The sequence below is a fragment of the Amblyomma maculatum genome, chromosome 4, assembly GCF_055883805.1.
Source record: "Amblyomma maculatum isolate TAMU_Amacu chromosome 4, ASM5588380v1, whole genome shotgun sequence".
Taxonomy (NCBI): Eukaryota; Metazoa; Arthropoda; class Arachnida; order Ixodida; family Ixodidae; genus Amblyomma; species Amblyomma maculatum.
This window is the reverse complement of record NC_139347.1, coordinates 91,571,699-91,594,470: the sequence shown is the minus strand read 5'-3', so window position 1 is coordinate 91,594,470 and position 22,772 is coordinate 91,571,699. Positions and strand designations below refer to the sequence as shown.

At 42.6% G+C, this 22,772-nt stretch overlaps 1 protein-coding gene across 2 annotated transcripts in view; it reads left to right on the top strand.

Moving 5' to 3' along the window:
* Positions 1-2,846: 2,846 nt before the first annotated feature.
* The window catches only part of p (WD40 repeat domain-containing protein pink), a 43,191-nt gene continuing 23,265 nt past the window's right edge, over positions 2,847-22,772 (top strand). The window contains exons 1-10 of one of the 2 annotated variants that reach the window (XM_084602186.1): positions 2,847-3,007; positions 3,872-4,101; positions 5,830-5,940; positions 6,863-6,924; positions 8,956-9,142; positions 13,104-13,234; positions 15,603-15,729; positions 16,613-16,695; positions 19,770-19,850; positions 20,879-20,979. In XM_084602186.1, the coding sequence (XP_084458312.1) occupies positions 3,994-4,101; positions 5,830-5,940; positions 6,863-6,924; positions 8,956-9,142; positions 13,104-13,234; positions 15,603-15,729; positions 16,613-16,695; positions 19,770-19,850; positions 20,879-20,979 (991 nt within the window). In that variant the 5' untranslated portion in view covers positions 2,847-3,007; positions 3,872-3,993. Of the gene's footprint in view, positions 3,008-3,253; positions 3,519-3,871; positions 4,102-5,829; positions 5,941-6,862; positions 6,925-8,955; positions 9,143-13,103; positions 13,235-15,602; positions 15,730-16,612; positions 16,696-19,769; positions 19,851-20,878; positions 20,980-22,772 lie in introns of those variants that run through there. The other variant, XM_084602187.1, reaches the window with a different exon arrangement.

Sequence of the window (22,772 nt, the reverse complement as noted above, 5' to 3'; positions counted from 1 at the left end):
CATAATTTGATTGCGTCACCCTTCACAGAATGCTGCATGGAGATGTTAGAACAGATATTTTAATGGAGCACATGCCAACACTTTGAAAATGTGGAGGCAGTGTGGAAGTCAAGTATGACCATGTCATGGCCACAGCTAGGAATTGCGATGTGAAGTGTAAAGATTTCTGCAGTCACACGTGCAGTGAATAAAACACGTCATCCGAAAGCCCTTTCAGGTGACTTTTTCTAAGCGTCTAACAGCTTAAAGGTACACTGAAGCAGTTTCGTGGGCAATGTTCTAATGCAGCAGATTTATACAGGTGGCCTTTGTAATTATTTGAGTGAAATTTTGGAAACCTGCAATTGCCCTATCATTTTCAAAGAGATTTTAAAAACTGCTCCTCTCAACTGATTAAGACGACACCTTACCACACATTTTTAGCGACTTTGCCTCGCTGACGGGCAATCTGGGTGAGCCTTTTTTATATCTTTGGTGAGTGAAGCTAACTTAAATTTTGGCAGTATGGAAACAAGTGATGGGATACCAATCTTTCGCCCACTTTTTCTAGCCTTGATAAATATTGTTTCATAGTAATGAGGATCGCTGCTTTTGGAACACTGCACATTCTGTGTGCATTCTGTGCCCAGAGCATCATGTGCTGGTATCATTGGTGTTGAATCTAAAGCTTGCAACAAATTTTTATAACATCCAAACATTCACCAGAGGGCACAAAATCTACTTCGCCTTTAGTTAATGAATGCAGTATGTTGTTGACATATAAGCCTGCCTCTGTTGGTGGCACGTACGGTGCTGTACACTGCCATCACCAAATGAAGTATGTTGCTGCTATATACTCCAACCTGCATAATGATGCTCATTCAGGTTAAGGAACAGCTGTGTCCCATTCTATAATCTGAGGGCCTCAATGAATGGACCATCAGGATCTCTCTGCCCTAGCTCAAGTACAGTAACACCATATTTTATTCTTGAGCAATTTTATGTAATGGTTGTAACAGCACCGCTAGGATTTGATGTCGAAGATTTCCACGAGTTGTGGATGCAACATAATTGTGTTTTCAGCTGGGCACGCAGTGGCCACCTCCAGATGGCATTGGCACTTGCTAGAACAGCCTTGTGATGGCATTTTGTGATATGCTAGGGTTGAACGAGAGGAAGAAGATGGCTACACAGTATGAAAGAGCACTGAACAAGGGTTGAGGCAGGCCTCAGTTCGCTAGCCAAGCCAATGTTTGGACAAGGAAACTTGTCTTTGTCAGTGTCTTCATGAAGTGCTGTACCGCGAGATGTGTCGTGAAAAACAGACAACTATACGAGTGCCAGTCACTTTTTGACTTTATTGGCATAGGTTCCTCAGTCATACGCACACTCTTAACAGCCAGAGAGTTACCATTCCAGAGAGTTCCAGAGAGATGGTTACCAGAGTTCACGTGAATGTTTTTTTTTTATTTTTGCTACTTAAGCTTGAGCAGTGTTGCTGTGCAGCTGCTCACACTTACATCTCAATTTAGGATAGCTTGCCTCTCTTTTATTACACATATCACTATGCCAGCAAGTAATCAAGCTTTCATGTCATCATGCTCTCTGTGGGCACTTTGGATATAGATTCATTTTCTTTTGCATGCGGCTGAAGACAACTGCTCATGTTGCCGTGATCATTAGCCACTCTGCCAATGATAAAGACATATCATTACCACTTGACCTAACTACCATGCTCACGTTCAAGCCTCGTGGAGTGCAACTACTTTGAATCATTAAAGGCGCTTTCGCTGATATCTGAAAGTTCTTTGAAAAATAGATACAGCTCAAGAACAAGGTAACAAATACCCCTCAGAAGAGACCCTTGCTTATAGACCTGTTGCTGTGATGTCACAATTAGATGCCTTAAGTGTACTTCCTGGCTACCTACAATGCCTTGCTAGCAGGTGCAGTGCAGTTGACCATAGGGCACCTTGACAAGAGGGGTCAGCGCAAGAGGTTTCCCCAGGAAAAAAGGGTCGAAATTTCTAACCCTGTGTGTGTGTGTTGGGGAAAAGGGGGGGGGGGGGGGGGAGGGTTGAAGGAGAGCATGACCCTCAGCAGAGGGTCATCGTTTCATTCTTGCTCATATCACATATATTGTGCCCACCTCAATTTTACGGGGAACAAGAATAACTACATAGGTGCTTGTATGAAAGACTTGTTATATAATTATATTCTTCTGGTCTGGTCCAGCTTCTTTTATTTTTTTAATGAACAAAGCAATCGAATCTTTGTTCGATGCACATTACACATGCATTCATATTTGTGGAGAAATTTTTTGTTCTGTTTTTGGTAATTAACTCTATTGATTGTGCACAGTTGCATTAAATATACGAGGAAGATGGCTCAATTATTGCGAAATTTACTTCATTAGGTGTTTGATATGTGCGAAACCGCACACGGTGCGGCATGGAGATTGCTCCATGTAATGTGGTGTACGTCTTATTTGCCCACTTAGCAGATTATAAAACCGGATAAAACCGGACAGCCATTCGCCTCGGCATTCTTTATAACCCTCATAACACAGCCATAGCTTCCAGTGGCTGTTCTCGCGTAAAAATTAGATGTTGTAGCACATATGGTTTACTTGTTAATTGATGCCTCAATTACCACTGATATTATAATGCAATTTTCGCATTGACAGCTTCTTGGCGATGGATGATGTACGTGTAAGCATGCAGCTGTAAATGTCTTAATGGCAAAAGTAAACTCTCAGAGCAAAATGATGGCTGCTGGCCCGACGGCATTTGCCTGTATTCTCAAAAAACGAGGTTATCTTACAATATTTATAAGCCCGAAAGCGAAACCGAAAGTTTCTTTAGTGCACACTGGATGACGCTACTTGTCCTCATCCTTCATGGATGCGAATCTTGACGCATGTGGAGAGAGCTCAAGAATAAACTCGGTGAAATAACCTTGCTCCATGGAATAGAATATCGCTGCTGTCTATGGACGAACACACAATTCTGCAACGCCGTTTTGAACAGTAAGGTTTCTGATCACTTCTTGCTGAGCGTACAAGTTATTGGGAGCGATTAATAGGCTTAAATGACCCTGCGGTGCGCTATGTTCACTTTGTAAACTCTTTCGTTGCAAATTTACATATATAATTGATTATGCTTTCGATACGTTTGATCAGAAAAGCATTGTTTCCCCCAGCAAACTCTTGACCTATCACGCTGTGAAATACATGGTTGCGGTACGGCTAGCCGCTGTCTCCAAAGCTATCTTGTTTCGAAATCAATTCCAGCTCCGAAAATCTGTCGCCTACGCGTTATCCTCAACAAATGAGAAAAATTTCTGGCCCCGTTTCAGCGCTTGATTCACCGCCCCTAGGCAGTGATGTGCCTTACGAGCGCCGGTTAAACCGTCAGATCTTTCTCATCGAACCTCGAATACCAGCTGTTTTCCGCAGTGCTCGTCATGTTACCGCCGTCTGTCGCCGCTGTGAAGCTTGTCCGAAATATGAGATTTTAATAACGTGCAGTTCAGGAATAGTAGGTCACCTTACTGAGATAACTGCGTTTTTTTTGTTTCTGTGAATGTGTACTGAAGTAGACTTCGCGTGCAAGAGTTGTTTGAATTGTGTCATCATGTGCGCGAGAACTTGGATTTGTCACAAGTGCTACCGTTTTGCTAATGACAAACCTACGCATACCGAAAGCAGCATCAACGGACATTAGGTCCGACCATTAAAGCAAACTTGCGTACTATTTACAAGCAAACTTTGTACAACTTGCCGTCGGTGTTTATGCTACATAAAGAAAATGTATTACAATCAGTATTCAACTGCACATGCGAGTCTGTTACTTCATTGTCGCACTTTTTGAGTCTCGCAAAATTATTGCAGAAACGAACGTTCGACAGCATGGCCTTTGCTGTGCCAGCAGTGGCGAGGAGTCGCCATGAGTGGACCACTGTCTCCTAGTGCCGTGTGGTTGGGCTGTGCCACAGCGTACCCAGCCGAAGCGCATGGCCGAAGGTGGAGCAGAGCCTACCTCTCAGGCACCATATGTACTGGCTGAGTACCAGTCACTTGAAGGCACCCTTGCTCCAATCAGAAATCTCACTAGAGTCAAGGTATCTAACCACCTGTGTGCTTCCTCCATACTTTAATTGCATGCACAATACCTGCACTGTTCGCATCTTGATGGTAATAGCACTTCGATCATTTATCATAACCTTTGAAACATAACTTTCCATTTTTAAATTTTGGGCAGATGGGGAAACCACAGCTTGCTAACCACTTTCGGCACCGTGACACATTATAAGACTCATTGTGCAGTAATTATTCAGGCAGGTGCATTTCAGCATGAAGTTTTGTGGCTGTTATTCAGCGTCTCAAAAGAGTACACCCAGGCAGGTAATGTTTTTAGAGTGCAAATGACTGCAGAATACTGATCAGTTTGAGAAAAAATGGTGGTGTAGCTTTATGCGGTGCACTCTTGTAAAAGGTTCTTCAGTACCTTCTACCTGTCACACGAACACTTTCGATCCTCGTTGAACTCGGTCTGCATTCAACTCGGTGCAGATCAAGGTAGTCACACAGCAACTTTCAAGTGCAATCGACCCCGAGCCTGCTTGACTCGAAGCTGCTTCCTCATGCACTCTCGAGTTTTCAAGCACATTCGAGAGCGAGCGTCAACATCGTCGTCATCACCAAGCTCTAAATATAAAAGTGAATTAATGCAATAAAACCTCAAATATTAACTCAGAAATGTATTAAAAGGTGTAATATACTCGTAGGAAATTGTTAGAACATTATGCTTGTTTATATTAAGGTATTTTTATAATCTCGACACCATGCTTGGCGCCACCTAACACACACGAAGGAAACCTCTCAATGGCCAATTGAAATGCCTATGTAGCACTGGACACTCCAATCCTTCTTGAAAAGCTCAATGCAGATTGAGTCCTGCGAGGATCGAAAGGAAGTGTTCGTGTGACAATGGTATTACTGAAAATGGGGAAATATTCGAGGGACAGGGAGCAGTGCTTACCTAAGTGTTTTTGTACAAAGTGAATAAAACTTGGGATTATTTCAGTTACGCTTAATCTAAGGTGACCGGTTGACAATGTAGCACATGTATTTTACCACAAAGCGCAGGAACAGTAGTTATTCCGTCGGGGCATACCAGTGAGATAGGAATAGCAAGGCCACATTTTTGCTCACACCATCTTCACCGGTGTAGCCATACTCTAATGCCTCCAATTGAGTTTTGCTGTGCCACTGCAGCTGGTGTGAGTAAAAAAAAATAAAGGCCCTATATTAATTGGCAGCAGTGACTGTTAGATTGAGAATGGTGCCAGTGATCAGGGGCAGAGTGGAAACAATGAAAGTTATTGAATACCACTGATCAGTTATAGCACTGAGTGTGTTTTGGTGTCCTTTAGTATTTGGAATGTTTAGAGTTCTCCATCAGAAGAATTTCTTTTAATGTCTTATGCATTGCATTTTAAACATGTAAAGGACTAAATAGACAGATGGTAAGGGTGGCTTTCCACTGATTTGTGCAGCTAGCCTTATGACTGCAGTACAACTACTGTATGATTCCACTATGGTCAGTAATTCTAAGAGTGTGAGCTTAAAGTTGGTAGGTAAGCATACTTCAACACAGTGTCGTCACTTGCCAAGCTTTTCATAGCATTGTTATTACGTACCTCTTTTACCTGAAACTAAAGGAAGACCTCCTTCAAGATTGTTGTTGGAAAGGGTCTTCCAGCAAGTTTTAGTGAGTGAAGCATTGAATAATGCCCATGTGTTCCATTTGCATTGTAGTACCATTGGCGCTTCATTCTTTTGTTCAGTATGCCTGCTTCGATGCATCGAAACGCTACCTTGCCTTTGGGGCCACAAGTGGAGATGTGTTCATGTTCTATCGAGACACTACCACCTTCATCTCAACAATCACAAACAAGGTCTGGATTCATTAAGCTGCTCGTATCTTTTGTGTGCATGTACCTAATTTCTGGCAGCCCGGAGCTCTAGCTGCGCATATTTTCATCTGTGAAATGCTGTGTGAGAGGAACACATAAAACAGCCATGCTGCTTTTTCTTATTTTTGTCTCTTTATAAGCTTTTAATTGCCTTGCACATCCGTCTTGTTCGAATGGGGCAATGCATTAATTATGAGCAGCTCAAGTGAAAGAGCTTTATTTCACCTTTATAGTGGTGAGACATTGGTACAAAAATAACTTGAGCTTGCTATTATTAGTAAGGATACTTTTGTTGGGGTTCTGATTAGCATTCCCCCTTGTTTGCGTAGGGACTGCTTTTGTATTGTTATTACTGATATTAATAAAACTTAAGTAAGTTCAGAAAAGCAGCTGTAGATTGTGCTCTTTTTTTGTTCTTGCTTTGCCACTTCTATTGTCCAACACACACAGACAGGTGGTTGAAAGGCTTCGTCTGTTGCACTGATGAGCTAGGAGGCTTTGTATACATTTCAAGTGCACATCTATTTTTATCTCCAAACATCTGTCTTCACAGGTGCTGCCTGTGTGTCTTTGAAGTGTGTGCATTCATATTTTTTCCCCTGCCATAGAAAAATAAATGTATGAAAACTTGTGTTTTTTAACTGAAGTGTAAAGCTGAGCAGGTACAGGATTTTTGTCACAGTTCTCACGATAGACTTTCAAACATAAGGTTCACCAGTTATTGTTAGGCTAAGAAATGCTAGCATTAATGCTGTAGTAATGTGAGGTATCACAAATTCTTTTTATGCTTTGTGTGCAAAACTTTCTTGTGTGCCTTTTGCCTGCTTTAGTATTCAAGCTTGCATGATTACCTCTAAGGAACTGAGAAAATCATTTACATTTGTATGTATGTACACTGTTACAGGAGGGTGCAGTGTCACTGGTTGCCTTGGCACCAGATGATTTTGTTCTTGGTATTGCCACTAGGTGCGTAACCAAGCTTCATCCCTTGAATTATTTGCATGCTTCAATACTTAGACTATGTCAGAATATCAAAATCATTCCTTGCTGATATGTACAGTGCTGTGACCGGGCTCTTAATTATCTTGTAATTCTACTGTAAGGTGTTGCTGTGTTTTAAGTAAGGATGTGCAAATATCGAATTTTTTGGGTGTGAAACAGATATGAATAATAAAAATTTAGCTAACCAAATCAAATACCTTCAAATGCATTCAGATAGTTTCAGATTATTTTGAATCTGTATAAATTTTAAATAGAAAACAAACACTTCTCAAATCACAGCTATGAAAATAAACAGATATTGCAAACAGTTTTTGTTTCTGCTTATCATCAGCATAATGCTTGTTACGTCTACCAGGTGTTAAATAAAGAAAAGGGAATCATGTAATTGCAACAGTGATAAACTTTATTTGGTAGGATAATACCTCCTTTACAAACTGTAACAGTTGCATTAAAGGAAAAAAAGGTCTGCTGTATCAAAGCCTGACGTAGTGCTCACTCGGCTAAAGGACTTACTAAATGCTGTCATGAGGCACTGTGCCCGTGCAGATACCTGTTGAACGAAGGTGTGCTGCCAGTGTTTGATTATTGGAGGGGTGAGGCACAAAGCATTGCTGGCAGTACGCAACAGGATGGCTCGAGAAACAAATGCAAGAGTTAGCAGCCTGAGCTAAAACGTGAACAGTGCCATCCCCTCTCTGCTCCCTTGCAACACTTGAAGCCAAAGTACTAGTTGTGGAATTGTACTCTAAATGCAACTTTCGTGATGACACTGACCACACAAGTCTCCTGCATATCGGTTTAAACAGACTGCAAGCCTCATGATGGGCTCAAACACTGTCGCAAACCGAAGGTGCAATAACGAAATCATGCCACTATGTGCCTCAGTACTCACAACATGCTGAGTGCGTTGTGCTTGCATAAAGCTTGTGTAAGCTTGCTTTGAGCCTGTTCTTCTTTTGTGTGCCTCATTTTTGTTAGTTGTAGTCTAAGAGACAAAGTTTCTAGGTTCTTGCTGACATGAATTGAGATCAATCGCCACAAAGCAACCATACTTATGTGTGCTACATCCTCACTCCTGCCTGCACAAGCAGGACCACTTTCGCACATATCGCGCCTCTTATTGTAGGGATATAAGACGAGGTCGCTGAAAGTGTGTTCATAGCCAGCTTACTCTTACTGCATGATGGGATAAAAGAATGAAGAGCCATGTGATGTTGCACTTTGTTTTTCGACCCACGAGTGTTCAGCAGCCGCATGCTGGCAGTTGACTCTATCAAGAAAGGGAAAGTTAACTTCATGACAAGTACAAGATACTTCCACTCGGAAATGTTGTGGTGTTTTGCCACCAAATTATAGTAACTTCTGAGCGCTTAGGAAATTCGAATGGTTCGACTAGTGAAAGTATGGTGTGAAGCAAATAGCAAATGCTATAGAAGTGAGTTTTCGAATATTTTTGGGAATAATAGGCACTTGCTGTTTTGATTTTTAGGTAACGTGTCACTTTCTCCTGTTGAATTGCTCTAATATTCTGGGTTCTCTTAAATTTCGTGTAATGCCTGCAAGCATGCCTAAAATCACTCTAAGACTTTTGTGTACAACATGCTTGCAGTGTGGTGTCCCGCCCACTGCTTCTGCAGTAGGGTGTAGATGCAGAGGCCATATTTTCATGTGGGGGCAGAACCTAGAAAAAAAGAAAAGCCTGTGCGCCGAGATTTCAATTTTTTCTAGAACGGAGCTAATCCAGAGGCACCCCACGGCACCATGCCTCATAACCTGCACTTGGCACACTTGGCACATGAAGTCTGTGAACAATTGTTGAGTTGTAGAGCATTGGCTGGATGCATGAGTGGCATGCCTGTTTTGTTTCAGATCATTGCTGTCTAGGTTTGACTGTGATTTGCTTTTGTACTGTGCAACTGACTGCACCCTCGAGGAGTCGACCTCATTTCTATGAGCAGAGTTGTTGAAAGCTCACAAATGCGGTCCCTGTTCCAGTCGGGGACACGTCATCGTTGTGGAGCACAATGCCAGGAGACCCGCCCTGCAGGCGCAGCGACTGCAGCTCTCCTTTGAGCACAAGGGCAGCGTGGTCACCTGCCTGGAGTGGAACGGGGTCGGCACCCGACTCTTTGCGGCCGACAACAACGGGAAGGTCTCCGTCCTTAATGTGTCCACCTCCAAGGTCAGTTCATGCAGATGAAGGTGGAATGCAAGGGTTGCAAAGCTTTGTTCCGAAGTTGTGATGGTCTGCAGGTGGGTGAAACTCAAGGGGCATGATCAGAACAGGCTGCTTATTGACCAAACTCGTACATGCCAAGCCCGGAAGCAACGCACTAGTGATCTAACTCGCAGGCATTGCCAGCACTTATTTGGTTTCAGTGATTGTAGCTTTGAGGCTGCCTTCTGTTCACTCACATCACTGCATGTTGTAGCTGAATAGAGTAAGTAGTGCTATATTTCTAAAAAGTTTACACACACACACGCGCATTTGCACGCATGCGGCACGCTCCCTCCCTCCTTGATGATGTCACAGCAGTCTTCTGCCACTTGAAACCAGAACCAAAACTACATGGGAGAAAAAATTCAATTATAATGTATTTGCTGCTTTCTTGCGTAATCTGTGTGGCTATTCACGTTCAGTAATGTGCGGCACACCATGTCATGAACAGGATACACAATGAAAATTTGGTGTGTCTACTCCTTTGAAGCGGAACTGGTGAAAAATGGCAAGAGCCTCCCTGGCATACTTCACAGTGCAGCACTTTAGCACCAGTGACCCCCACAAGCACCTTGCATCAGTTTTGATGGGTCTTCACCACATTGCGCTCCGAACAGCACTTGACGAACGCACATTTTCGAAGCCGCAGAACAACCACTTGAATTAAAGCACATCAAACTTGCAGTGCCACCAATGAGCATCTGAAATGCAGAGATCAGTTGTCTGGCTGATAGCCACTGTCACCGTGGGCTGGTGCGAGAAGCTCATAAACGCGAAACCGAAACTACACACAGCCTGTTTTCAGTGATGAAGCCACCCATTTTTTATTACGCCTCCCGCTGTGCGCACTTGAGAGGTGCGCTGTCCTTACCATGGATTGCAGCTAAGGTTTGAGGAGTGCTGTTTTGAGGGCTGCTTACCCCAAGGCCGCGGTTCTCTGTGCAAGACCCGTAGCATCCACATCATACGGAACCCAAGTTCAAGTTTGATCCCGTGAGAGCAGCACCGCATTTCTCACGTGGCGGCGAACCATGAAAAGTCGGGGTGCCGCCGAAGCAGGCATCGGTAGCTTTCTGTGCACATGCAGCAAACGAGTTCGCAAGAGGGCATTTTCGCGATGACGAAAGCAGTCCTGCCGAAGCAAAACAGGGGTACAAGGTATTGGTACATCTTGAGCTACCACAACAACACATGAAACGCTAAAGGACAAGGCCCACATGCGAAATTGTACGACTACTCTCTCAGCGTCTTCATGAGGCTTCGTTTGCAACCAAAAAGTCTCGTTTCAAGATGTTGTGGAAACGAGAAGAGCCACGTTCTGCCTTCTACATAAATTTCAGAAATGTTGCCAATTGACCAAGCTGGCTTGGAGTAAGGTGTTGAAAAGGCACAATGGTATACTAGTACCATGCCTAGAAAATGAAGGGGACAGAGAATTGTCCTTCACCTCGCTCTTCGGGTGTGACCGGATTTGGTCAATTCGCTACACTCTGCAAAAGCTTTGTTAGTGCTCTGAAATCAAGCAAATCACCCAAATTTGCGCATGCACGTTTGCGACATGCAACTGTGAATGTGCCCAAAGAACGCTTGCCTCTTCATTTCCACAATAACCAAGAAAGTTCAGGGAACGAGGCCTTTTGGTTGGGAAACAAGCCTTGTTGAGAATCAACAGAGTGTCTGGCTCGATGCTACTCATGTGCGACGGCCCGTTCACACCACAGCTTTTAGGATTAAAAAGCAAATAATCTCAGCGAAATGAAGCACAAGTATTCCATAACAACTGAAATAAGTGAGAGGAACAGTATGTCTGGTTTCGCTGAGCTTGAAGCTTCATCTGCTTCAAGCAAGAGGTCGATGTCCCATCGCACAGATCATGCACATTGTAAACATTACCAGGAATTACTGGCATTCTTGGACATGCAGAAACACTTCTTTCACTCTGTATTCTCATCCTTCGGCTGCACACAGTATGTCTCATGCTACAAATCACAGTGACGATGAGGGAGTGTGCTGCTTTATTTGACAATGCTGATAATGCTCTCGCATATTTCAAACGCGGGGCATAATTTTAATTAACCGAGGGGGAAAAAGCTCATGTTCTGTTCAAATTAACGGGCTTCTTTATAGACTTCTATAGAGCTTAGCTGGACCGAGTAGAATTCGAATTATTGAGGTTTGGAATAACAAGCTTTCACTGTATGTGATGCCTGCGACTGCTGAACATGTGCTGCCTGAAGAATGTGCAGCTTTTCCTTGATAATAACAAATTATTATTATTATTATTATTATTATTATTATTATTATTATTATTATTATTATTATTATTATTATTATTATTATTATTATTATTATTAGCATAGTTCAGCTTATGGTATGTAATGTAGGCCTGCAGAGATGCTTCCTTTCTTCATTCTATTGTGTTTGTATTTTTATATTCCCTCTCTTTTGTCCCATCTGAATGGAAAGGAGTACCTTCTGTAAATACAGGGTTTGTGTAGAAAGTACCAAGAAAAGTTTCAGAAAAATAGATTTACTAGAAATATTGGTACAGTGCCTCAAAAGTCTCCGATAAGCGCACTCTGGAAGGTCCTTAAGGGCTCTCGTGCAAGCTCTTTTGATGCTATTTGGGGTCCCACGGTGGTGTCCTTCGAGGGAAGGTATCACTTTTGGGAATAGGAAATAGTTTGCTGATGCCAAGTCGGGACTTTAAGGTGGTTGGGGAATGGCTGTAGTAGTGTTTATTCTCGGGTAATTGCTGACCTTGTAGATGTAGCCTATTGCATTGTCGTGATGCAGATTCCATTATCTGTGTCTGGCAATGCCTGGCCTCACACTGCTCATTGACCCTTCTTTTCCTTCTCTTCAGTCTTCTTAGCACCTCTAGGTAAAAAGCACCATTCACTGTCTGTCCCTCAGGTGCAAATTCATAGTGGGCCACCCCTTTGCATTCAAGAAAATGATTAGCATGGCTTTTACTCTGGATTTCCTCATTCGAGCCCATTTTGAATGCGGTGATGCCAGAATGTTTCAGAACTTTATTTCTAGGTTGTATTCAAATGTCCAAATTTCATCTCCGCAGTTGCATTGTCCAAAAAGCCGGGATCTTATTGAACGCATTGCAGAAGATCTTTGCAAGCAGACCCTCACCTCTTCCTTTGCTCGTCCGTCAAGACCTTCAGGATGAGTTTAGCGCAGATCCTTCGCATCACCAAATTTTCAGTGATGATGCTGTGCACTGTCATCAAATCAGCGGCAGTTTCATCTGCAATCACTCGCGCACCTAAATGGCGGTCTGAATTCAGCACTTCACGTTGAATTCTGTTGGCACTTTGTTCTCTGCCACAATGAAGTGGGAGATTTATTAGAATTAATGCGCTGTTGGTTGGACATTTTCAGAGACTCTTTCAAAGACTTTGAAAGGTCCACAGAGGGCCATTTCGAACCCTCGCTTTAAAGCACTGGAAAGGACAGAGTTGCAGTGCACGTTGGGAAAGCAACGGCTACATTTTGGTGCTTTCTGGTGCTACATAGTAGGAACAGCAGTGCACAGTTTGCCTGTCCTCTTCGTAGAAGGTCATATTATAAAGGCTGGGAGTAGGGAAGTAAAAATTTGAGTGAAATGTTTGGTCCGCATTGTTAATTCAGCGTTTGTATTTGCTACCATTCAGAACTCATTTAATTTATGTTGATTCGTATGGCCTAATTCACTTGGCAGACTGTGCTGTGTCCTATTCCTGTCACATGTTGTTCCTCTTATAATGCTGTGCACGTGCAGTATTTTACCAACTAGCTTTTCTTTGCACTTTAATGCTGGTCTCACTTTTCTTGCACCACCGACTGATGATGTGCAACATCTTTTTTCGTATCTATTTTTTTCACGGTAGTTTTGCTTTGTAACTGGTTGTTTGTCCTACCTGTGCTGCAGGCAAGAAGTCTGTTCCAGTCACCGCCAAGCACGCTGATGCGCCTAGACTCTAGAATTGTGCAGTTAAGCTTTGCACAGGATCGGCTGTTAGCATCAACGCTCACCAGATGTTACCTGGGCGACACAATCAGGTAGGCTGCTTGGGCCCCTGTTAATTTCTGCATGTGTGAGTGGCATACTCTTGAAGAGTGAGAGGGAGGAAGTGTGTGAATGTGGATAAAATGCTTTCCTCTTGTGCCAGATGGAACATTATGCAGTGCCTGGCACTTTGGAAGCAGGAAAATGCATGCGGATGCTCACTTCATATGCCACAGAAATGACTGCCATGATGCGCTGTTAAGGTCGAATTTGCATGCAGGGTGCTTTTTGGTACCTTTTTTTAAAAAAACAAGGGGCATAATAAAGATGTAGACTAGCGGGCCATTTAATACGTAGAGCAGATTACTGGTAGCCTCCTGAGATAACCAGAGAAGAAAAATGTGGTGAGGGAGGAGGGAATAACAGAGCCATGGGGGCATATAAGGGGGTAAAAGTTTTGGGGGTGGAGTGTCTGTCACTGGCACCGGACAAAGCTGGTACTGTAAACTCTCATTGATTCGGCCTGAAAAAGCAACCAAAAGACTGTTTGCATCACAGTAATTTTATCTGATGAACACATGCATGACAGTTTTCTGCATTTGAGATGAAACCTAAGTGAAAATCACGGTTTTTTCTGGTTTCGTCTTGTGCCTTGTTTTCCACACACTGTTGAGAAAGTTGGAAAGTTGCTTCAAAGTCATAAAGGCCTCCCCTATTTTCGTTTTGAGGATGCTTCATCGCGCTGTTAATGCTGCAGTGCAGAGAAGCTGCGCATGACCAGTGCGCAGCTTCAGCGTGCCAGAGGCAGCATGTGGAAGCACGTGAGGGATGCATGCGTAGGTGTTAGAACAGCATGACGCCATTCCAAAATAAAAACGTAAACATTGACGTGCCAAGCAGCATACGCAACAGCGTGACTGGCCGATGCGTGACTAGTCGCAGCCGCAGGATTGCGTGAAGGAAAATTAAGGAAAGCAAAACTAAAACTATGTGTCTGAAGTGGGACTGAGCTTTATTTTGGAAATGGGGAACTTTGATAGTTGCCGTGCCTCTCGTTCTTTGCGTACATCACTGTTCCAGTAAGTCGGGATCGGGGAGTTTTATTTCACTGATTTCTGTCTATGCAGGTTGTACCACAACGCGATCCCCCATCACAGTTAACCAGAGCGAGACCATTCATGTTTGGATTAAGGAGCACCCAACGCCATAGACTTACATTGGCGCTGGCCGGCTCCATGTTCCTAGTTTAAATTATCCGAATTAGCAGGGCTCAAATTAACAAGAAATTTACTGTAATTGGATATTATTGGGAAAGTTTTTTGCCCTGCATGGGACTGCAGTGATGCGCAGGCATGAGGTGCACTTGAGCTTCTGCATTAGTGCATCTTGCAGCCCGCTTCCCCATGTGTTGCAGTGTGACATTGCAGAGTTTGCTTGAGCTGTGACCCTTTCTAAGTAAGGTAACCAACAGAAACAGTCGCTCGGGACACAACAATGTGTAGCTTTGTGACTACCAACTCATTTATCAGATAAGATTCACCCATAGCAGGCTTTATTGGCACCGCACAATGCAAACTTTCAGCTTGTTATGGAGATAAGGGCTCCTATCTTTCAGTCCTTGTCAGAGCAAGAAATTTCTATTATGAGCACACCGTCATTTGCATTGCACTGCAAGCTAGCGAGCATTGTTTCAGCCTGAATGTTTGTTTATGGTCATTCTTGAAGATATGGCTAAAAGAAATAAAGATAACTACTATAGGACACATAGGCAGTTCACCCATGGCATGGTTTACAGTAATATTTATCTAGCTCTGGTTGGCCAGCCACTAAAAGTGGCCGAATGTCATTGCAGGCATTGGCCTCCAAAACTAGCCACTTAAAGGGTCCCAGAAGGGGGTTAAAAAAGTGCCCGTCAAATGCATGTATTGTGTCCATACAGATGCCATTGATAGCAAGCAGAAAAGAAAAAAAAATGAACAGCCAAGCTGTATGGGCTTGGTGGCGTCCTTATAGGGAGAGGGCAGTATTCGGTCCGTTCTTTTTATGTTTTTCTTGCTAATCCTGGGGTGTAAGTTGAGAAAGCATAGAGGCTGGTTTTTAATCACCGATATATCCCTAGTGCTGTAGGTGCTAGATTTGGAAGTTTTTATGGGATGGTGGCTGGGCATTCAATGTCTGTCAGTATAATTGGCTGACCTTGCTCATGGTGGGCACCCATTCGGTGCCCTTCAAGACCGTCTAGTTATAAGTGCACAATTAGTAGTACAACTAATCATTATCTTTGAAATGAGCGTTTTGTTGAAGAATATGACTTGAGTGGAGTTTTTTGTGGCCGCTCTGCTGTCCAGATGGGGTAGGGTCATCCAAGGGAAACAAGTACGGAAAGTTAGTGCATTGTGTCTTTTGTGGCTTTGGTTGCAGGGAAAAGTTCACGCAAGTTGGCAAGAAGCTCAGGGATGGCGAATTTGGCGGCTGTTTTTACCCGGGAAGTAAACCTCAGGACCCCCTGTGCATTTACGCAACCCGTCCAGGATCCAGGCTGTGGCAGGTAAAGAACTGCAGACTTTTTTTTTGAAGCTGAGGGTTTTTTTTGAAAAGACATTATTTGTTTTCTAAATTTTTTAAACTGTCATTGGCTGATTGTTATTCAACATTTCGTATAGTAGCGATTGTAGGAGTACTTTTTTTTAGACACTGCTGTTTTGTGTGTAGCTGGCATTTATTATTTGTATAACAATATTGAGTGTGTTTCATCAAGAATTCTTGGACACATAGCTCTTGACTGCTGATATATTTTTTCCAGACTGTATCGGTCGTCGAGGCATTAAATGCAGGCAGCATGAAAACATTCCAAGTTGCTAACTGAATAGTTAATTGGGTCGGTTATTTTTGTTTATACCAGACACATGGATAACACATGCAGGCCGCCATGCGATTGTCTCATCGCTGCCTGTGCCCTGCACCCCCCTGCACCCAGGGTAGCAGTTTACGCTTTTATGGAATGCCAGGACATCTTTTAGTGTGTATCACATAAATTTACACTAAATCGCTTTGGTTTGCAAGCTTCTGTGTGTTGCCACATTGGAAAACTGCTTTTAAAAATTGACTCATCCCACAATCATAACTGAAGCTGGATACGATGCCAGGCAGCTGAAGCACAGTGCATCAGTATTTGTGTCATGGATTAATCATCAATGCAGCCTCATGGGAAGATTTCTCACCTGAACTTTGTAATATTTGGCCAGGGCCTTTCAACAGTAGCGCTGTTGCATTATATAGCCTTTGAATTTTGCTATATCTGCCACAATATGTTTATCAGTGTTCTGCTTTAATGCTGCTGTTTTCAATTGGTGCAAACTATAGAACATACTAGTTTAAGACATTGGATGATTTAGAATCATTAGCAGTAACATTTACCTTTTCTGTCTCAGGCTGACCTCAAGGGCAGTGTGTTGAAGACTCATCAGTTCAAGGAAGCTCTTGCTGTCATGCCTGTCAAGTTAATCACATACAGGTAATCATCTGCTTAGTCCACGGCAAGTTTTTCTCGCACTGCAATATGTTCTGTGCAGACAGACGTTTGTAGGAGAGTGGGCACAATTCACTGATTGACCCACTTTGCTTAGTGTAGTAGTTTCGTCATTTGGCTGCTTATTCCAAAGTCACGTGTTCAATCCCAGCCACAACGGCTGCATTTCAATGAAGGCAAAATACTAATATAAAACCTGTGATGCATTCCTTTAAAGGTGCGGAATAGAAACGTATTAAATAAGAAAATGTATGATCCAAATTTCCTGGTTTTGAAGAACGTAACTGTTGGATGAGATACGAAGACATTTTTTGGCACTTTCGCTTCATAAATATGTCACGTGGCATTTGTTCGCATGATATACGAGCACCTAGTTCTTTTAATGTTCACAGAATTCAATCTGCATTTACGGTGTCCTTAGTATAGGAGAGATTTCAGTACAAATTCAGTCCGTTGATAATATGACGAGTCGGGATTGCTTTCTGCTGTATGCTCCCCCCCCCCCCTTATATTTTTTTTTTATGTCATCGCACTGTGGAAATCTGTTGTAACAGCTGATGGTCGCCGCGTTCTTGCTGTTCGTGCTGCGTCCCCTTGTATATATGTATGGCTTGTTGCAATTTCCTTTGCTTCTTATCTAGAGTTGAACTCCGCTGTCGTAAACTTGAATATATGGGAAACTGAAGTCCCGGTTCATCTTCCATGGACGACTGTACATTTTTGCTCCTTTATTGTAAAAACATTTTTACTAAAACTCTTTTATCGTAAATTGTGTCTTCCCAAAATATGACATCGCCGCATACGTGCTGCCTAGAATCGCGAGGCATTCTTTTTTTCTTTTTTTTTTTGTGTAATAAGCGTTTTTCTTTTCTTTTAATGTCTTTGCCACTAGGCTTAGCTGCCCTCAGGAGAAGCGAAGCCAACATTATCTAGGCCTTGGAGCCGTGAGGGAAAGCATGCTGCGCATAGGAAAAAAAAGTATAGCTGTCTACAAAAATGAAAAGAAGGTGACGTGGTCCATTCAGAAAGTAAACGAGAGTAAAAGTGCATCGAGAAATAGGTAAGGGAAGAAACGGCCAAACATTCGCAGCACTGTGCAGCACAACGCACTAGACAGCTGTGGCAAGAAGTTGAGGTGCGGCATGTACGGTTTTGAAGCGCTTGACTGCCACGTGCATTTCTTATCCATTGCCTTTTAAAAGAAAGAAACAGCGGAAAGTTACACCATGTTGATGCAAGGCTTTGGTTTCTCATGAAATCAAGCTCTGTCGTATTCGTAGCCACGTTGCTCTTATGTACTTCCGCAAAATGTAAACAAAAATTTCTATAACGAAAAAAAAAGAGAATTGCATGAAGAGACAATAGAAATGTGATGTAAAGTATTTTGGAGTGTTTTTATTATTAAACAACAAGGCGTGTTTAGTAAGTAGCCATTTAATTACTGGACAGCATCATCAGGGCCATATTATCACCAACAACTGATGTAGTAAAGAGCTTGATAGAGTCTAATAGCATCCAATGACTTTACGGTTCTGCTAGCGCTTTTAATAAGTCCTTCTTCCCAACCGCAATTGAAGAATGGAACCTGCTGCCAGATACAATTTCTAATGAGCATGACACTGCAGGGTTTAAAATATAGTTGGGATATATTCTGGGTTGACTTGCTTATTTTGCTTCAGTTCATGCTCGTGTAATTTTTTTTTTCTTATACTGATCTTTTATTCTATAATTATTGTGTACTTGCCCTGCTGCCCGAATTACTCGCCAGTGTGTGTGATGTTCTTTGCACATTGGTAAGTCTTGTTCAGGACTAGCACATTCTTTGCTTCTTTATGTGCTTCATGGTAGTTTGTTATATCTATCATGACCTTTTGTTCAGTACCTTGCTTTGTTTTCGCTCCCCAATTACGTAATACCCCGACGGGCCTTTAAGGAATAATAAATGATGATGACGATGATGAATAAACGTTTTTGCGGGTCCCAGTGACTTTACTATAAAGGGGCTCTACTGTATTGTCGCTTTGGTTTTGATGTATAGCAGACTCGTGACAATCCAAACTGATTTCAGAATTTTGGTTGCCCGGCTATATTTTCAGTGCGTTTTTAAGCCGCTTAATTCGCACCATGGTTGTTGTTGTCAATTCAAACTTTCTCTTTTGCTCCAATACTGCCAAGTGCATGAAAGAGCAGCTGCTGAGCTCGGATATTTTTTACGTTTGCGGTGCCACATGAACTGAAAATTCGGCCCTCAACTGGTTAACTTGCACACCGTCCAGGGTGGGGCCATGTCCAAGTCCGAGCGGTACTGCAACAATATGCAATTTTCATCACTAAACTAGACTGTATACTGCAAGCTTGGTCGTTGGATGTGATTGCTTTTAGTAATTAACATTGGTTCACACCTCTACTTGTTAGTATACTTCTGCCTTCCTAGCATTAAAATATCATCAGTTTTTTGGTTCGTCAGATATTGCAACCAAGCACTGTATCATTTATGCAGTGCGCTCACTAGGTCAGCTGTTTGCATACCACTCTGTCTGATGTGATCCTCAGAACATGGATAACCATCATGAGCTCTGCTGTACATTGTTCTTTGGCTACCCTGTGCTGTCAGATTACAAACGGAACTGCAGCGCCATCTGCCACATCATTTAATGGAGTAACGTTGCGGTTTGTTCCTGGTGCAAACTTGTTGGCGATGAAAGTGAACGGGTGGTGCAGCTTTCTGCATAGCTTCTGTTTCAGTCTCATTACATAGTTTTTGACCACCGCGATGGCTAATGTGGTGCAAGTGGCAGTGGGGTATCTAGCAAGCATTATAGCTTATGATAGCTGAGTGGTGCAAAGGCTGCATTTGATAGCCTCAGTTGTCAATTTTTTGGGGGGGTAAACAAACAGCATGATGTTCTGCTCACTCTGAAAAATCTCGGTCCGGAATTGCGTTGCAGTGTCTTGCTTAATTACTCTAGACAGCAACTGTGGAAGGCAAAATAATATAAACGTTCATGTCATGATATCAACTTGCTAACCGCGAATTTCCATGTCGTTTGCCCTTTCAGGTCTGAAACAAGCGTGTCTGGAAGTACATCAGATTCGGCTTCTACGGCTGCATTTAGTAAACTACTGACGGTTTGGGCGAGGTATGACAGAGGTGGCAAAACCTATGTTTCCTTTCTTTTTCCCTCGATTTGTTCATTAGCAGTGTACACCTAAATTATAAAAACGTTAATTTTGTGATAAGTTGATCTTGTAACTTGTGTCATAAAGTGTGTGTCATTCATGGCAATTTGCCAATATGGTAAATTTCTTTGCATGTTAACAAAGTTAACCTGATGCAGTAGTACTTGTGTGTAAATTTTCAAGGCAATGTCAGCGAAAATTTTGCTGCGTGAACACTGTGGTAAATTCTACTCCTCTTCCCTAGTTTGTCGAATAAGCTTGTGAGAATGGCAGTACCTGCAACCATTTCTTTAATATCAACATGGCTTTAGATGTCCTTTTGCTGACTATGCTTTCCTACTCATAGCGCCCGAATACTGTAGAGACTACATTGAACGTGGATATTGCGAATGCCTAACTGGCTGTTTTGAATGCACAGATTGTTCCCTTGAATATCATATGGAAAGCATGGCGAAATTGCACTGTATGTCGAACTACTACAATTTGACTGGCTGCACAATGTATCGAATGGCCCACTGTGCCCATGCAAGGGGCGCTTTTCCTAACTGCATTGTTCAATTACTGGCAGTGTGCATAGGCAAGTCAACTGCTATAGCACACTAGAAACTGGACTAGGCATCTTATAACTGGCAGTGAATAGCCCCAGAGGAGCATCTGCAGCAGCGTCGATGTGAAGCAATTTAGGCCTAGCGCTGCCAGCGTTCAGGGCATTCTTGCTACTAGGTGGCAAGTGAACTTAACTTTCTTCACTCTTAGATAACAAATTATTGCTCTATGTAACTATTTTGCAGTCCCCTTCTAGTTTATTACGTATTGAAATGACCACTTATCTCACTCTTCACTATTATATTTTTGTTGGACGTCATGCAGAAATCGTATGAAATATACCTGTCTCCTGTGACGGGTGTGCTTGCCGTTCCTCTGATAACACTACGGAATCTCCAAGGTAGCTTTTTGTTTGTTTTTCTTTTTTTTTTTTTTTTTTCAGCAATCAAAACGTGCCATTTCTGATTTCATGGAGCTCCAATGGTGTTTATGTTATTAATCCTCAAGCAGGAGAGATTGTACTCTGGAATGATGAGCTGAAAGGTGAGAAAATATGGTGGCAATTTGGGCTGCTGCTGTTAATTATTTTATTAATTATTATATTAATTATTTTAGTGCTGCCTTTCCTTTACTGTGCCATACACATACTCGTGGGCTATCGCTGCAAACCTATTTTGCACGCAGGTTGTAATCCTGCAGCTTTTTTTTTTTCTTTCTGTCTCTCTTTTTTTTTTTAACCAAAATTAGACTTGTGTAAGTAATAGTATTCTTGGTGTGAGGCTAATTGAGGTTTTGAAAACTGTGTGCAAATGAAATTGAATATTTTTCGAAATCTCCCAAATTAAATTACAAATGAAATATTTTGTGAACTGTGGCCAGTAAAAAAAAGCAGATTTATTAAAGGTTAACAAGCGTTGAAGTGCAGTCTAGTTGGTTGCTCATCAAAGGTGCATGAATATTAAACCTATTTGGCTTGAAACAAATTTGAATAATAAAAATTATTTCAAACCAACTCTTGTTAACCCGTCATCTGCACAGGTTATTTTATCTGGAATGCCTACCAGGCATTAAACAAGGAGCTGGGACCATGTAGCATAGCAATAGCAGTAAATTTTATTTTGCAGACTTAACACCCCATTTGCAATTTTTTGGTAGCAATGCTTGCACGGAAAAAAAGAGTTTACTGAGTGCTGCCACAAAGCATATTAACGTGGATACTGCTTTATTGGAAAAGTAGTGTCAACACTCAGTTAATGGCTAGGAAAGACACTGCTGGTAAAATGCAATGCAGCTCACGAAATGGGACACGTGAGTGGCAGCCTTAGCCATAACGCAAGCAGAACCGTCCCTTCCACACTTCTCCACGGCCCCTGAAGACAGCATGTTGGTTGTGGAACGGTTTCGAAACCTAGCGTTCATGACGAAGCGTAGCCCGCTTAGCCTATTCAAATCGGTTTCTGCTGGATTGCAAGCCCTGTGATGGGCCTCAATCACCCAAAGCTCACTTGCAAACCAAGAAGGCACAAAAACACGAAATCACACTGTGCCCCATTGCACGTGCTTCCGTACACAGTATGGCTACACAAGTTGGCTACGAGCCCGACACTTCTGTCATAGTTATTTTTCTTCAACTCTGTCACCTAAGGTTAGCAGTTTCTAGACGACAACAGAAACTGAGAACTATCAAAGCAGTCACCACAACACAACCAGCAGTCAACCATCAGAATCAGCAGTGATCACACCGGCCAACCCTCCGGATTTTCCCGGAAGACTCCTAATTTTTGACCAAACTTCCCAATTGTACGACCATTTCCCTGTATCTCCCAATAAGAACCTCTGCCTCCACAAGGATAGATTTGCAAAGCTGGCACCACAGAATCGGCAGCTGCATCATAATCGGCAACATCATCATCAAAGGCCGTACTAGCACCATTGGCAAAGCAGTCGATCAAAGCTAAGTCAGGCCAAAGCAGCTGTGGCTGGTTGCATTCTGTGTTTGCTCTTGCAGCTGTTTGTGTATGTTTAGGGTTAGCCAGGCCATCTGTGTGCACAGTGGAAAGAATTCTGGTATGCTTGAAGCCATGGCGCTGTCAAAGCTCAAGAAAAGATATTTGCAGGAGTTTTTTCAATCTTATGAGTTTCCATGCTTTGTGACTTGAGAATAAGCAAACATTTTGCATCTTTGCACAACGTATGTATGCGACATCAATGTGTCTCACTGTGCCAAAGGTGATTTGAAAATTCCACTGATAAGTGTGCGGCACAACCCTCGAACATCTGCTGCTGGTGAAGGGCCATCTGTCTGGACAATGCTTTGAGCTAAACTGCTCTGGCAG